General features: G+C 40.1%; 1 protein-coding gene across 1 annotated transcript in view; it reads left to right on the top strand.

Moving 5' to 3' along the window:
- Window positions 1-4,499: 4,499 nt before the first annotated feature.
- The window catches only part of NOL10 (nucleolar protein 10), a 53,240-nt gene continuing 42,881 nt past the window's right edge, over window positions 4,500-14,858 (top strand). The window contains exons 1-7 of the mRNA XM_056343433.1: window positions 4,500-4,652; window positions 5,120-5,165; window positions 5,888-5,986; window positions 6,773-6,850; window positions 8,722-8,759; window positions 12,740-12,876; window positions 13,639-13,704. Coding sequence (XP_056199408.1) covers window positions 4,587-4,652; window positions 5,120-5,165; window positions 5,888-5,986; window positions 6,773-6,850; window positions 8,722-8,759; window positions 12,740-12,876; window positions 13,639-13,704 — 530 coding nt within the window. The 5' untranslated portion in view covers window positions 4,500-4,586. The remainder of the gene's footprint in view (window positions 4,653-5,119; window positions 5,166-5,887; window positions 5,987-6,772; window positions 6,851-8,721; window positions 8,760-12,739; window positions 12,877-13,638; window positions 13,705-14,858) is intronic.

Genomic DNA, 14,858 nt, shown 5'->3' with positions numbered 1-14,858 from the left:
GGCTCAGACTCTAAATTGATAGACTCTTTAGACTGGCCCAGGATTCATCTTCCCTTGCTTCTCTTTAACGTTTTTAGTGATATATAAAAAAAGCAATTTTTTATGTCATGTGTGGAGGAGGAAAGTCTCTACTGAAAGCTCTCCAGAAAAAGACACCAAAACGATTTGTGGCTGAAATAACTATTCTCTCTGGTTTTTGGTTTTGTCTTCCCCCCCTGTTTTTTTTCCATTTATTCTTTCTCCTTTTTAGGCTAATTAAATATCCAGTGCTTATAACCGTGATTATTCTGGTTCTTTTCAACCATGGTGTTCCCTAGGGCACAACAAAGGACTTTGCAGAAGTTGTGCAAAAACCCTAACATATTGATGTGTGTGATGGCATTCATAGAAATAGTGATTGTCTAATCTTCTATTTTTTTTGTTTCTTTAGACTATATGTTTTAATAATGAAAACAGAATTAGCTGATGTTTCAGTATGTACATCATGTATTTCTACCCATAAGAAGGGTCTGAAAGGTATAGTAAACATCATCACCTAGATAAGGCAGTTCTTTCCTATCTCAAACCAAGTACAGTTTTCACTGGATCCTTGCTGCAGTCTCAAGCCATGGAGATGCTTTGCGTGATTAATTTTAGAAATGTTACATTCTCATAAGCTTCTTAAATTTAGAATTCTGTCAGTTGACACTAGAGTTAACAGACGGGAAATGTTACTTGCTGCAGTAGCGCTAGCTGTTGGGGATGCTTCTGTACACACAGATATTATAGTGAATAAGGTAAAATCCAAGCTGAAGGGGTTGTCAGATTTCTAGATACTACAATATATGCTATTTCCTTCCTAAGTGTTTTTATTGCAGCAATGTCACTTTTCTTATTTTTTCATATGGAATCATTTGCTTTTGGTTACTGTTATTACAGTGGAAAATATTATGCTACTTAATTTATTGGTTTAATAGAAAATTATCAAAGAAACATTATATTAATACCTAAGCAATGTCTGACTGAATGTTTTCTATTATCACATTTTCTGGTTTCACTGTGACTTTTAAACGTTTTTTTCCCCCCATTATACATTTTTTTAGGCTGTATGAAGCAGCAGTGAAGGTGGAGGAGGGAAGGAGCATGCAGCACCACATGCCATGGGATATGGAGAGTGCGCCGCACACTTTGGCGGTAACACAGCTGTGACAGCTCATATCTCCCCTGCCATTTCCCTGACTGATCCTTGTGATGCCATGTGATCTCAAAGCTGTCTAATTCCCCCATGATCATCATGTGTCTTTCTGCTCCCTTTGATCCATCAAGACACTGAACCTTTCTCTAGCTTTGCCTCTCTCTCTGTTTATGAGCACTTCCTCAGATGCCACACTAAGGAGCAAAACTCTGTCTCCAAACAGTCATTAAGAGTCCTGAAATATCCTACTTGAAGTATCTCCCAAGGCAAATTTCTCTAATGGATAACCAAAATTATTTACCTAGACAATTATGACATTGACACTAATGGGAATGTTAAGTTTATGTTTTAAGCTTGCAAATCAGCAACCACAGAGCTGTAGTTCTCTATAAAACAATTTATACATCTATCATGTGCATTACCTATTTAGTCCTCTAGTAATGTGTATGGGTTTTTTCCTCTGCTTAGAAAGAATCTTTTAAATCCTATTTCCTAGTTCTGTGTGTTTTATTATTATTGTAGCAATGTATTTAAAATTACAGTCTAATGTATTTCAGTGAAGGAACTATTAACTAAGTTGATAATGGGTAATAAATTATTATTTGAATGGAAATATTTTTCTGTGTACTTTTAAGATCAGTGTGCAAACGACTTCTTTATTATAATTCTGTAGCGGTGTATCTATTTCTTAAATATGTTATTTGGACTACTGGTTAATCACTGTCTCTGTACATTAAGTGCAGCAGAACCTCCCTGATGAATTGCTTTTGTACACTGAACATGAAATGCTGTTTCAATGTGAATGTACGTGGCAACTTGTACTTAACATAATGTATGTATGTGCTGAAGGGGCACTGTGCAGTCGTCATCAGAATCAGTAAAGGTAACATGCAGGTTGCTTATCACCACATTGTTGCACAACACTGCACCACCATGTCTGTCACCAGGTAATGCACATAGCAAATTCTGACAAAAGAATGAAAGAAAAAGCAAGCAAAATGATTTGCTCTTGGTTGAAAGCATCCTGTATCACACCTGTTTTCAGTCAGTATACTTACCTCCTCATCTATGTTCATCTGGATGGAAAATCTGAAAGCATATCATTACTACACACAACAAAGATTCATTATATATGGAAGCAAAATGCTTTGTCAAAGCTTCTCCTGCATTATTTAGATCCGACTTATTTAACTCTGTAGCAAGTGTATCAGGCAGATTTGGCTGCTCTTAAGTTATCTGGATTGAAATGTTAGTAGTTCACATTCTAGTTGATCTTTTCTCCTTTGATTTTCTAAGAAGTCTTAAATGTATGACTGCCCAGGCTCAGATATATCAGCTCTTCCTGAAAACTAAATTTGACTGAAAAGAACAAAAAGTTAATTTCAAGCAACTTGAAATAAAGCACTGTTTACCGCTGTGCAGCCAGAACCTCTGAGTTCTGCCCTTCTTTGTTTGCACTGTGATCAGTTAAATGCATCTACAGAATGGACAAGAAGGTCAGGAATCCTTGTGCAGTCTCACCTAAAGAAAGTTATAGAATTCTCCAGTCTGTAAGAATCTCCAGTGTTTTACACATCTAGGAATTCATTGTAGGTTCAGTCCTCCTGACCCTTCGTAATGCCTTTCGAGGTGCCCTGGAGCATCCTAGTGGTCCTTCAGCTGCTGTTCCAGGATGGCACTGGCCTTCTGCACGGCTTGCATCACACCAACCAACCCCCTGCAGATGTCTGGAAATCCTTAGGGCACCCCGAAGAGCACAAGACCTCGATGTGCGGACACGCGAATTCAACTTTAAATATCTATTAACAGTTAGGGGTGGCCTAAGTGATCAGGCAGTGGAACCTAGGGAGGGTTGGGCTCTCCCCGAAGGCGTCACCTGGTGGCTGCTGCCCTACATTGCTCCTCAGGCTTCGTTAGCTGCATTTACTAGGGGTGAGATTCAGCGGCCTGAGCTTCTAGCGCCACTTGAGGTGTCCTTGCACACCCTGCCTGGCCTCTGAGCTGGAGAATCATAAAATCGTTTAGGTTGGAAGAGACCTAAAAGATCGACTCCAGCTGTTAACCCAGCACTGCCAAGTCCACCACTAAGCCATGTCCCAAAGTACCGCATCTACGCGTTTTCTCAACACTTCCACGGATGGTGATTCCACCACCTCCCTGAGCAGCCTGTTCCAATGCTTGACAACCCTTGCAGTGAAGAAACTTTTCCTCATATCCAATCTAAACCTCCCAGGCTCAACTTGAGGCCGTTTCTTCTTGTCCTGTCGCTTGTTACCTGGGAGAAGAGACCGACCCCCACCTGCCCACAGCCTCTCGGGTAGCTGTAGAGAGCGATAAGGTCCTTCCTGACCCTCCTTTTCTCAGGAGACCATGGGTTTTCCATAGGTCTTGTGTCAGCTCCATCTATGTGCCATGGATACCATATGGCATCTCAAACGCCACTAGACAACCTACATTTAAGCAAGTGAAGCCTTAGGTCTCTGAAATGGGGGCTCGGACATCTAAGACCCACATAGGCACCTGTACTCGGGTACGGCGATCTCCCTCAGCTGTAACGCCCTGTAACACGAACTAGGGTAGAATCCCTGCTAGTCACGATATTGGTATCATCTTTGTTGCGATATATCATCCAGGGAATACCATACGTAAGGCTTACTTATGGTTGGATTCGATGATCTTAAAGGTCTTTTCCAGGCTAAATGATTCTATGGCTCCGTGATTATTTGTAACAGCTTCAGTTTGCATCCTGTACTGGTTATATGCCGTTGTGGTAAGAATTTCGTTGTGATTTTAACTGGTCCTTGAAGATGTACATAGATGGCATATGTATCATTTCAGTCCTTGTTGTTGCTGTTCTAAGTTAGAAATGGAACGGTCAGGAATTTTGCATGTCCCTTCTGCTCTAAAACCAGTGATGCTACAAAGCAATAAACCCGTGTCTTTTTCCGTCTGCTGACCAACTAAACCCCGGATTCACCGTTTTCCACAGGTAACGGACACGGTTTGCTGTAGGGCGAGAACATTAACCCTCCCCCACCAGGCCTGCAAAAGCACCTCCTGCTCCGTGGTGACCCGGCGGCGGCCGGCAGGGCACCACAGCCCCGCCAGGCAGCGGCCCCTGCCCTCGGGCGGCACAAGATGGCTCCGGCCCGCCGAGGGGGGACGCCGCCGCCGCCCGCCGCGCCTGCCACAGGCGCTTCCCGCGCTAGGAACGGACGGGCGGGGAGACGGGCCGCAGCGAAGCTGTTCCGCGGCGAGCGGCGGCGCTGGCCAGGGGCGGCCACTTCCCTGTGCGGCGGATCGGGCCTGACCCACCAGCAGCCGGGCCGCGCCCGGCCCCGCCGCCGCCAGCCGGAAGCCAGCCGCCTTCCGCTTCCCCTCCGCCCGGGAAGAGGCGGGCCGAGTCGCGGCCATGCAGGTCTCCAGCCTCAACGAGGTGAAGATCTACAGCCTCAGCGCCGGCAGGAGCCTCCCGGAGGTGAGCGGCCGGGCGGCCGGGAGAGGGCCGCCGAGCGGGGCGAGGGGACGCGCTGCCGGGCCGGGCTCCCCTGCGGCCGAGTGGCGGGGTCCCGGGCTGCCCGCCGGCGGCAGGAGGCTCCGGGGGCGTGCGGGGCCCGGCGGCTGGCTGAGCTGCCTCTTCTCCCTGCGGGCTTGTGTTGAGTGTAACTAAAACCATCCGTAAGGATTTCTTAAGCTAAACATGCGGTTTGAATGCGTGTATGTCTAACTTGTAGGTGTGTTATTCTACGGACCCTTAAAAACCAGGACTGTAAGTTTTCTCGGTGTGGCGTGGTTAAACTCATCAGCAGAAATTTTAAAATAATAAAGAAAAATATTATTAGCGGCCTAATGGACTTATGCTTCCAAGTTGGATAAACTTGTAAGTGATTCTCTGGTTCTTGCATGAATAATCTGCTCAAGACTGATTTATATATTTTCTTACAGTGGCTCTCTGACAGGAAGAAAAGAGCATTACAGAAGAAAGATGTGGGTGAGTTTTCCTGTCTCAGAGTCCTCAGTAATATTCTGCTGCACATATGCAACATGCAAACCCACAGGGAGACAGCTTTAGTAACTGATAGGTCGTATTTTAAAAGCTACAAAATTAAAGATATAAATAGTTACTTCAGCTTTCTGTATAGCTTTATGTGAATAAAGTATTACCAGTATTGTTTTAAATTCAGACATTAAATATCAGGGTTGTAGATGATGAATTCCATGTATAGCTTATGGTAAAGTCTGACTATAAACTCCTCATATATATATGCTAATCCTACAGTGCAAGAGCATTGTCATTTTAGCTTAAACTTGTTATACAAAATATATATGTACCATAGGATGCGTTGTACAAGGAACTCAACCAAAGAATAAGTGCATAGAGTTAGTAGGAGGATGTAGTACATCATACAACATCTTAGTTGTGTGAAATGTATGATGAATATTTGCTACTACGTTATGTAATAGCTGGTTGCGTAGTTATCTCTGAATAGGCACTTATTTCGCGTGGAGGTAGTGTGCTTTTCAGGATTAACAGACTGTATTAATCTGCTTGAAACATGTCAATTATACTTGAAAAAATCTTTATACTTGAAAAGATATTAAGAGAGATTTTCTATACTCAATTAACTCAACATGCTTCCGTAAGAAACTATTAAATTTTTTTGGACTGATACAGTTGTGCTACCATTGCAAAACTTTTTTTTTTCTTTATAGATATTCGTAGAAGAATTGAACTTATTCAAGACTTTGAAATGCCCACGGTCAGCACAAAGATTAAGGTATCAAGAGATGGACAGTATATTATGGCAGCTGGTGAGTTAATGAAGTGAGTCTCTAGCAGAGGTCAAAAATGCTAGAAAATCTTGATTGCAGAATGACAGTATTTCAAATAGAATTGATGGGTTCATTTATAAGTGGAGCATTGAACAGAGTTTTGGAAGCTTAAGATGTGATACAGTGGTTGTCTTGGTAGCAGTATTGTGAAATACTTCCTTTTAGAATACAGATGTTCTTAAATCATGAAACAGTTTGGGTTGGAACGGACTGTTGACAATCACCTAGTCCAACCACTCTACCACCAGGGGTTTGTAATTCAATTAAAAACGAAATTGTTTATAATACAGTTTAAAACTAATTTCTTAATTATTTTTATTGTACGTACAGAAATTTGCTTTAAATAACTTTTGAACATCATTGTTCGAGTATTGTTTTAAAGGATGGAGGATAATGCTACGCTTTATAACTGTGAAAGGAGGATCTAACCATGAATACTTTAGTAGGTGTTAATAGCATAAGGAGACTTGCTCTTTCAGACTGACTGGAAGGTATTATTAAAATCTGTATGATGTATCTGGTAATCAGAAGAACCTATGTACAAGCAGGGTGCTTTCAGGCACCAAAGACAAAACTCAGGCCGTAAGGTTATGTTACTGAGGGTCATGTTTTTCCAGTCACAGAGACTTTGGTAAGATCAGAATAATTACAGTGAAATGCAGTAAAGCCTGTATATGTAAGACATTATATTAAAAAAAAAAAAAAAGAGCTTTAATGTTATCTTTTTGTTTATTGTTTTTACTAAAGATCGAATTATTCTTTCAGGAACTTACAAGCCAAGGGTCCGCTGTTATGATACCTATCAGTTATCCCAGAAATTTGAAAGGTGCTTAGATTCTGAAGGTTAGTATAAGCTATGGCTGTTAGCACAAGATATCTTTCATATATAATTCAGTTCGGACTCAAGTAGAAATCTCCCTCGCTGCGCTGAGGAGACAGAATGTATTTTGGGAGAACACAAGAATCTAGATTAAAACATCACCTGGTCTTTTATCTCTGTTTTTCCCTTCTCCTCCTCCTTCACCATTCTTTACTCTGTTGGAGTGGTGTGAAGAATGTAAGATTTACCTTGAGCCAGTAAGTGTGGGGCTCAGAGTGAGCGTGGCTGAAGTCTGTCCTCTGTGCAGGGAATGTGATGTGGGTATGATGGCTGGGTAGTGGCCAGATCTCCCTTCTTTCCCCTTCTGTGAAGCAGTAAGGTGGGAGAAGGTACTGTGCTTGCATTGTCGTTACTGAAATGAGTTCTCACTCTTTTCTCTCTGTAGCCCAAGCTCAGTAGGTGAATTACAGGGTAAAGAGAATTCCCTGAGAATGGGTTGCTTTGTTTGTTTGGTTTGGTTTTTTGTTTGTTTTCTTGGAAACAAGATACTTAAGGGTAGGTGGCATCATCACCAAGGCCCTAATTACAACTTGTTTGCTACTCATTTGGAGGGAGAACAACTGTAGTGAGGCAACCAAGGAGCCATCTAGACAATGAGAAAGGGAGAATCTGCTGGCAGTTAGATGAGGGGAGGAGGTCAGAGCTGCTGTGGCTCTGAGTTTTGAGGTGCATAGATTTGGAGAGCAGTGGGGTTTTTTTGGGTGGTGGTGGTGGTGGTTTGGTTGTTTTGGTTTGGTTTTTGTTAGAAGTCTGATGGGTGAAAACTGGGATACAGGGGTGACCAAAGCAATGAGGGTATGAGCACAGAGTGGCAGAAGTCCTAAATCATCATGGAAGAATGAAACGGGTTTAACTGTGGTGTATGTGAAAGTGATGTGAAAAATAAGAACGGCTAAATTAGGTCAGGAAAAGTGCAGTAGAGCATGATGGTGTTTCTTTACCCTGTGTGTCAGGACTACAAGGAGTAACATAAGGTGAAGGGACAGTGCTACAACATAGCAAGAGGGGAGGTGGTGTGGGCAGGGTTCAGAGAGGCTGCAGAGAGGAAGGTATGGCAAGAGTGAGACCCACTTTAGAATTCTAGAGTAGGAATCATTGTAATAGTAAATGCTTGCTGGTGATTAGAGCTTAAAGAACATTTTTTGGAACTGGCATCTTACTAGATTGCGAAAGTATGTTTAATTTGAAATGTAGCAAAGAGTCACTTCAGGTAACGTTTAAATGAGCTACTTCATTTAAATGGAACCAATTTAGATGAAGCAGCTACTCCCTAATGTTCCCAACCCAGCTCATTTAAAACTAGGCAAAGTTCAATATGTTGTAGTGTTTAGCAGGGATAGTAGCTTCCAAATCTGTGATATTTTTTGAGCCTTAAAACTTGTGAGAAAGTGCTGACCCCTTAGAAGGATTGTACATGCAGGTTTGTGCATAGTGTGTCTAAACTAGTGTCATTTTTTTTAATCATGTTTGATGGATTACATGATGTGGTCCATGGACCACACACTCACTGAAAACCATTTGATTAGGTCTTCCCCAGCCAATAAATACATGGTCGAGCGTTGTGTTGAGGAACATGTCAAGTACACAAGAATGATAAAAAGATTACAGGATGCTTCATATGTTTCTAAAGTTTTAGAAAACTACACTATTTTGCAAATAAAGTTATATAATTAAAGATTTTATCACAATGTCTGCATTATGCATTGACACCTGTGGGGAATACTTATATGACTAAAGGTTAGCACCAATGTAAATATTTTCGGGATTTACGCCAATGTTTGCAAATAAGTTTGCTGACCTAGTTGACTTAAAATTCTCTTGCTCTCTCCTCTAGTGGTTACGTTTGAGATTTTATCAGATGATTACTCAAAGGTATGTTTAATGTTTTCAGTGTATAAATGAAAAAATTGTTTAATATGTATATTAAAATGCATTTTCATATATAGTAAAGGCAGTCAACACAACTTTCAGAGTAGAAGAATTTTTGTTTCAGGAATTGTTAACAGGATAAACATTTTTTGTACATTCAAAATGTTGTTTCTGTGTCTCTTTGTATTATAATTTGCTTTACCACTTTTAAAGTCTTCTGTCTGTAGGGAAAAACTTCAAATAATGATCTGGCCTACAAACAAAATAATGTGAAAAACGGAATTAGGTGTTTTTTCTAGGGTAATGTTAAGTCGTAATCCTTTGTGACAAGTCATAAGCTGTTACACCATTTTTGAGAGGTGGGATAGCTATAGGTAAGTCAGTAGCCTGATTTGTCAGTGTTATTGTAGCTGTGATTAGCATAAGTATATGAATGAGGCAAAGATTGTGGAGGGGAGTAAATATTTTGGGGTTTTGTTTGTGTGTTGTTTTGTTCGTGTTTGTTTTTTTTTTTTAAATGAATAGCTGTACCTGGAGGAAACAGTTGAGTTCTTAGGACCATCAGCTCTTTTTCAGGCCCAATTCAGTTACTGCTTCTAATGCTATTTAACACCTAGCTTGTTTCTTCAGCTGTAACAGTTGGTGTAATAAAAGGTGTTACTTCTTTCTGTAAATTTTGCTTTTCTGATTCATCAAAGTATTGTTTCAAATTAAACATTAAATTTAAGCATACAATTTTGCTGATTTCATTAGGACAAGCTGTTGTTTTTTGGTGTGTGGGGTTTTTTTTGTTTGTTTTGTTAAGTATTTATTTTAATACTTTTTTCTGAGAAGAGACCTTATCATTTCTGGTACAGGTTTGTTTCAATAAATTTTACTGTTTGATGAGAGACATTATCATCTAGCCTTCTGTCTTTAGTCTTTTCAAAAAATTTTCCAGTGAGATTTCCAAGAATGTGTCTGAATTCAAGTAGCAGAAGGCAGTAACTGGGACAGTATAATAGCCTCCCACTTAGCTGTCTGAGGGAGGTTGTTTCTGGTAATACAGGCCAAACAGTTATTTGGGAGACTGAGGAACACATTGTGTTCACAAATTTGTTTCTGACTGGTTACAAACAGTAAGGCTTGTGTGTGTGTTCAGCTGAAATTGGTACTCTATTTCGGACTGAAGCCCTGCTTTCAGTCCTTAATACAACCTTATGTTTAATTTGATTTTCCGAAAACTTACAAATCATTAGAAAGAAAACTTAATTTCAGGAAGCTGTCATAATGTTTTGATCATGTTAGAAAAAGGGAACATTGAGGAATTACATTTGAAATTCTTAGAATCATAAAAATATTGATTGGAAGGGGATCTTCAGGCGTCCTTTAATGCTTGAACAGGACTGTCAAAAACTGCAGGCATATGGTGGTTCCACAAATTCACTGAATAACTTGTTGTAATGCTGTACTACCTCGTTGTAAAGAATTTTTCCTTCCTGTCCAACCTGCCCGTGAAAATCTGAAATTTTCACTGTTGCTATGGCAAAGGGTTTGACTTGTCATTCTTGTAACTGCACCTCATTTGCTGGCTGCTATTAGGTTATCCTGCAGGGTGCTCTTTGCCTGACTAAACAAGCTAAGGTTCTCCCAGCCTCTCCTTCTTTTGTACATTTTGTGTTCTGCCCCAAACAAAACATTTGTTTGTCTTGGTAGCCCTTTTGATGCTCTCAACATCTCTCTTGAATTGGGGGCCCCAAAACTGGACACACTGCCTCATGCTTTGGTAGCACAAGGAAAACAGCTTCTCTCCAGTTTGCTCCCACTGTCTCTGTAATGTTGCCTTTTGAGGCTTATTTGCATCTTCACAGTGAGAGCACACTGTTAGCTTTTGGTTATACTGGTATCCATAAAGCCAGTTACACTTCTCTCATAAGTTGTAGTCTTGGACTGAGCTTCAGACTTAGGAGAGAGTGGTATCTTTTTTTTCTTTCACAGCCTTTTGCAAAAAGACCTGTATTTCTGATTGGTATTTTTGCCACACACTGGCGGCTATGCTTTTGCTACCCTCAGGTTGAAGTTTTCTGGCAGTGACCAAAATCAATTTAGTATGAAGGAAAGACAAACATGATTTACAGTAAGTTGTATGCACTGCTAATGACAGAGGACACAAATCTCTTCAAGTTCAATATTGTAGAAATTTATCTTAAAGTTGAAAATTACTAGAGGTAAAGCGATCACAAGCAGAACATCTGGTTGGTTTTGGCAGCTATCAAAAACTTTGTAAAATATCTTTGGAGCTAGAGCAGGTGAGAAGAAAATTCACTTTTGTCCTTGAAAGCAAACTGCATCTTCTCTCTTTCCTGGTACTAAGTTTTTGGTGGCTTACTGGTAGTGAACTAAGAGAATGTGATATGATTTAATTTTGTGTTCTCATAGTTCATGTAGCTTCTGTACTGCATGAAGATGCAGGCATTTCTTCTATAATGATGACAGAGAAAAGATTTGATCTGGGCATTGTTTCAAACAAGTAAGTAAAGAGCTTTGCTTGTTGTAAATCTCCAGTTAAAAGCGTAAAGGCATTAAGCATGCAAAGGATTGATTGGGATGCAAATTAAAAAGATCATTGTACAACGCCAACTGTGCAGCTGCATCGGTAATCTCGTATGAAATCATAGTTACGGGGACAGGTTGCCCAGAGAAGCTGTGGATGCCCCATCCCTGGAAGTGTCCAAGGCCAGGCTGGATGGAGCTCTGAGCAGCCTGGTCTAGTGGAAGGTGACCCTGCCCATGGCAGGGGGTTTCTTTACAGAAAACTATTCTGTAATTCTGAAAGATGATACTCTACTTGGTCTTGGACTAAGGTGAGTGAGTCCGTGGATAAATGTTGAAACACTAGGGTTTCTGGTATTAGAAAAAGCAGAATTAAGGGAGGACTTAATGGTATATAGGCATGAAGTACTAGCCAAGGTCAGTCTGTCTTGTAAGGGAGGAATATACAGATATGTAAATAAAGACAACAGATTTAAAATAACTTTTGTACCTCGCATTTCTTGAGGTTCTCATCCATATTTGCATTGGTAACAATATAGTCCAGCAGTAGGAAATGTAGAGTCTTCAATGGTCTACTACTTCTAGAAGATGCATGGACTATACAGATTTGAAACTAAACTAGCACTCTTTTCTAATCTAAGCTAAATAGAGATGGGGCTCAGAGTCAAGAGTTAGCCTGAGATTATCTATACAGTTTCAGTTTGTATGCATCGTGGCATGAGTTTGGATCAGGCCACCTGTTTCTTCATCACACAGTGCTTGGGTGTGGTTTGAGGTACAGCATGAGTGTAACGGATGGTGTGGATGATGCTGTCTCTGGAGTGGGAAGAATTCCTTCATATGATTTGAGTTGTGCCATGTTAACTTGCCATCAGGACTATAGGGGCAGGTTCTGGCCTATTTTATTTACTACTAGTTAGCCTAGTAATTCCTCCCTGCGGGGTTTTGCAGGACTGAGATGTTTGTCTCAGTTTCAGAAAGAAACAACGTGCTTATTCAGTTGGCAAACAACAACAACAAAAAAAGCACAGAGGTCGTTGGTGTCATTATTGGAATGCTGCCATGCGTCAGGACATTCATGTGCTTAGTACCTATGAACATATTGATGTCTGCGTGGCATTGTACCTGGAAGAAGTTAACTGTCAGAAGTATAGGTGTTAATTCTGGTGCAGCAGAACACTGAGATGGCTATACTGCTTCTGGTTGCAGAGTCACTTTCAGGATGTCGCATATACTCTTGTGAATATTCATTTAATGTTTATTAATAAAGCTTTTTGCTGTGGCTAATGAGAATGATGAAGCACTAGTCGATTCTGTCTTTTTAATAGAAATGGTTTGAATGAGTTGTGATAAACTTGTCTGTGAACTTGAAAAAAATCACTGTAAGACAAAGACAAATTGCGGAGCTTGTCAGCTTCTGTATGTTTCAGTGCTTTCTATTTTCTTTTCAGATTGTCTTCTTGCAGTGTGGTAGATTTGTGGAGTTTCATTCACAACATGGCCATTACTACAAGACAAGAATACCAAAATTTGGTAGAGATTTCTCTTATCACTATCCATCATGTGACCTGTATTTTGTAGGAGCAAGGTATTGATCAAGTGCATTACTTTGTTTCACTTTTTTAGCAACGTTTTCCAGGAATAAAATGAACAATGAAATACCAGAAAAGTTAAAAATTGGAAGAAATGGCAGTTCCTTCCAATTTAATAACTGAGACTGTTTGTGAAGAGTAGAAAATATGGGAAGACTAATATAAATTCAGTTGCTTGTACTGTTTTAATACTTTTTTTCCCTTTGATTCTTAAACTGGGTACATTATATGTTAGCAAATTTGTTACAAAAAAATCTCAATTCAGTGTACTGTTTTAAAAAGTGATTAGCATCTAAGTGAGGGAAGTTAAGTAACTTTTTCTATCCTGGTTGGTGTTTTGTTGCTGTTAAAATGTGAGTCAAATCACATATAATTAGTTGAGTTTGTGAGAAATCATAGTAAAAATAAAATGAGGTCTTCAGGATTTCATACAAAGTAAGTAGCAATTTAAGATATAACATAAATCATAGGAAACTGAAAGATCCTAAAAAAGGAATTAATGCTTCTTTTCCCTGGAAAAAGAATAATTGGTAGGATATTGCAGTGTAATAAATATCTTTGGTGAACATGCACATTTTTCTCTGTATTTTTAACACTGAAGGACAGATTTGTCTTAGTTTTTAGGTTGTGAAACCTGAAAATTTTATATTTAAAAACTCCTGTTGACAGCCTGATTTTACTATAACTTCTCTAAATTTGCAGCAGTATTTTTCAGTATTTGTAAGAGAAAAGAGTAATTTTGAATTTTTCCATTGTAGTTCTGAAGTATACAGGCTGAATCTGGAACAAGGAAGGTTTCTGAACTCCCTGCAAACTGACGCTTCGTAAGTTATCTGTAATGCATGACGTCTATCTGTCGTCTTTCCACCAGGTGGAAGCAAACGACTAGCATGCTCTCCATCAGTACTGTATCTCAATGCTGCCCAAACATCTTGTTGTGTTAAAAAGGAGCATATGCCGAGCCTGAGCCTCATTTTATGTTCTGTAATTCTTTGTTCTAGTTTTTATGTTTTAATTGAGTTTTCTTTTGTGGATATTTTAAAATTACTTAATATGGACTTGTAATAGGTATTATATAACTTGATCTTAAGAGCATTTCATTAAAACTTTGCCATTATTGCTCAATTTAGCCATCATATAGAGATCTACCCACAGGGTATGTACTTTCCCAGACATGTCTTTGTCCTTCTGCTCTTGGAGTAGCCCAAACAGAATTTTTATATCTCCAGCATGTGTCTGATTCTTTTGAAAACCCTACCAGAGCAGGAGCTGGGCTGCTTTAATGTGGGGAGAAGCAGATGAGAAGAACAGACTCACCTCGATAAAATGTCTAGTTGGTGGGCAACAGCTGGTGTTCAGTGGGTAGGATAGCTTAATGGACAAAGCAGTATTTGGGAAGGCACAATACAGAAACTGAGCAGCAGGAAAAAAATAAAAAAGGTGGGAAAATCCTGGAGTGGAAGAGCTAAAGGTGTAGTGTAAAATCTGAATTACAGAGGTGAGACTTGAAGTTGGGAAAAGTTGTGAGGTGGGGAGTTGGATGAGTTACAGAATTAGAGGTGGAGGGCTTTGCATGGAAGAAGTTGGAGAGTACTGGGACGAGTGGTGTGTAAGGGCAAATATTTATACTTTGGAAGAACTGTTGGAGAAATACAGGACTCTGTTGAGAAATATGGTACTTGAGTGAGGGAGGGGAAGACAGGCCATTCATCAGAGTATGTGGTAGATGTAAGCTTGAGAACATAAGTATTTGGGAAGACCTTTTGCCATAATTGAGTTGTTTAAGAATATAATGGAACAGAGCAATATGGCAAGGCTTGGTGGTAGGTGTGGGCAGAGAAATGCAGAAGCATTCAGGTTGGAGAGAACCTCAGAGCCCAGCTTCCTGCTGAAGACGTAATCACACTGAATTCTGATGAGTTTTCCCAGGGGGGGTCTTAAAAACTCCAAGGATGGAAATTCCACATCTTCTGTGGGC

The sequence above is a fragment of the Falco biarmicus genome, chromosome 6, assembly GCF_023638135.1.
Source record: "Falco biarmicus isolate bFalBia1 chromosome 6, bFalBia1.pri, whole genome shotgun sequence".
In the NCBI taxonomy this organism is placed as follows: Eukaryota; Metazoa; Chordata; class Aves; order Falconiformes; family Falconidae; genus Falco; species Falco biarmicus.
Note: the sequence above shows the minus strand (reverse complement) of the source record. Positions and strands in the feature narration are given on the sequence as shown.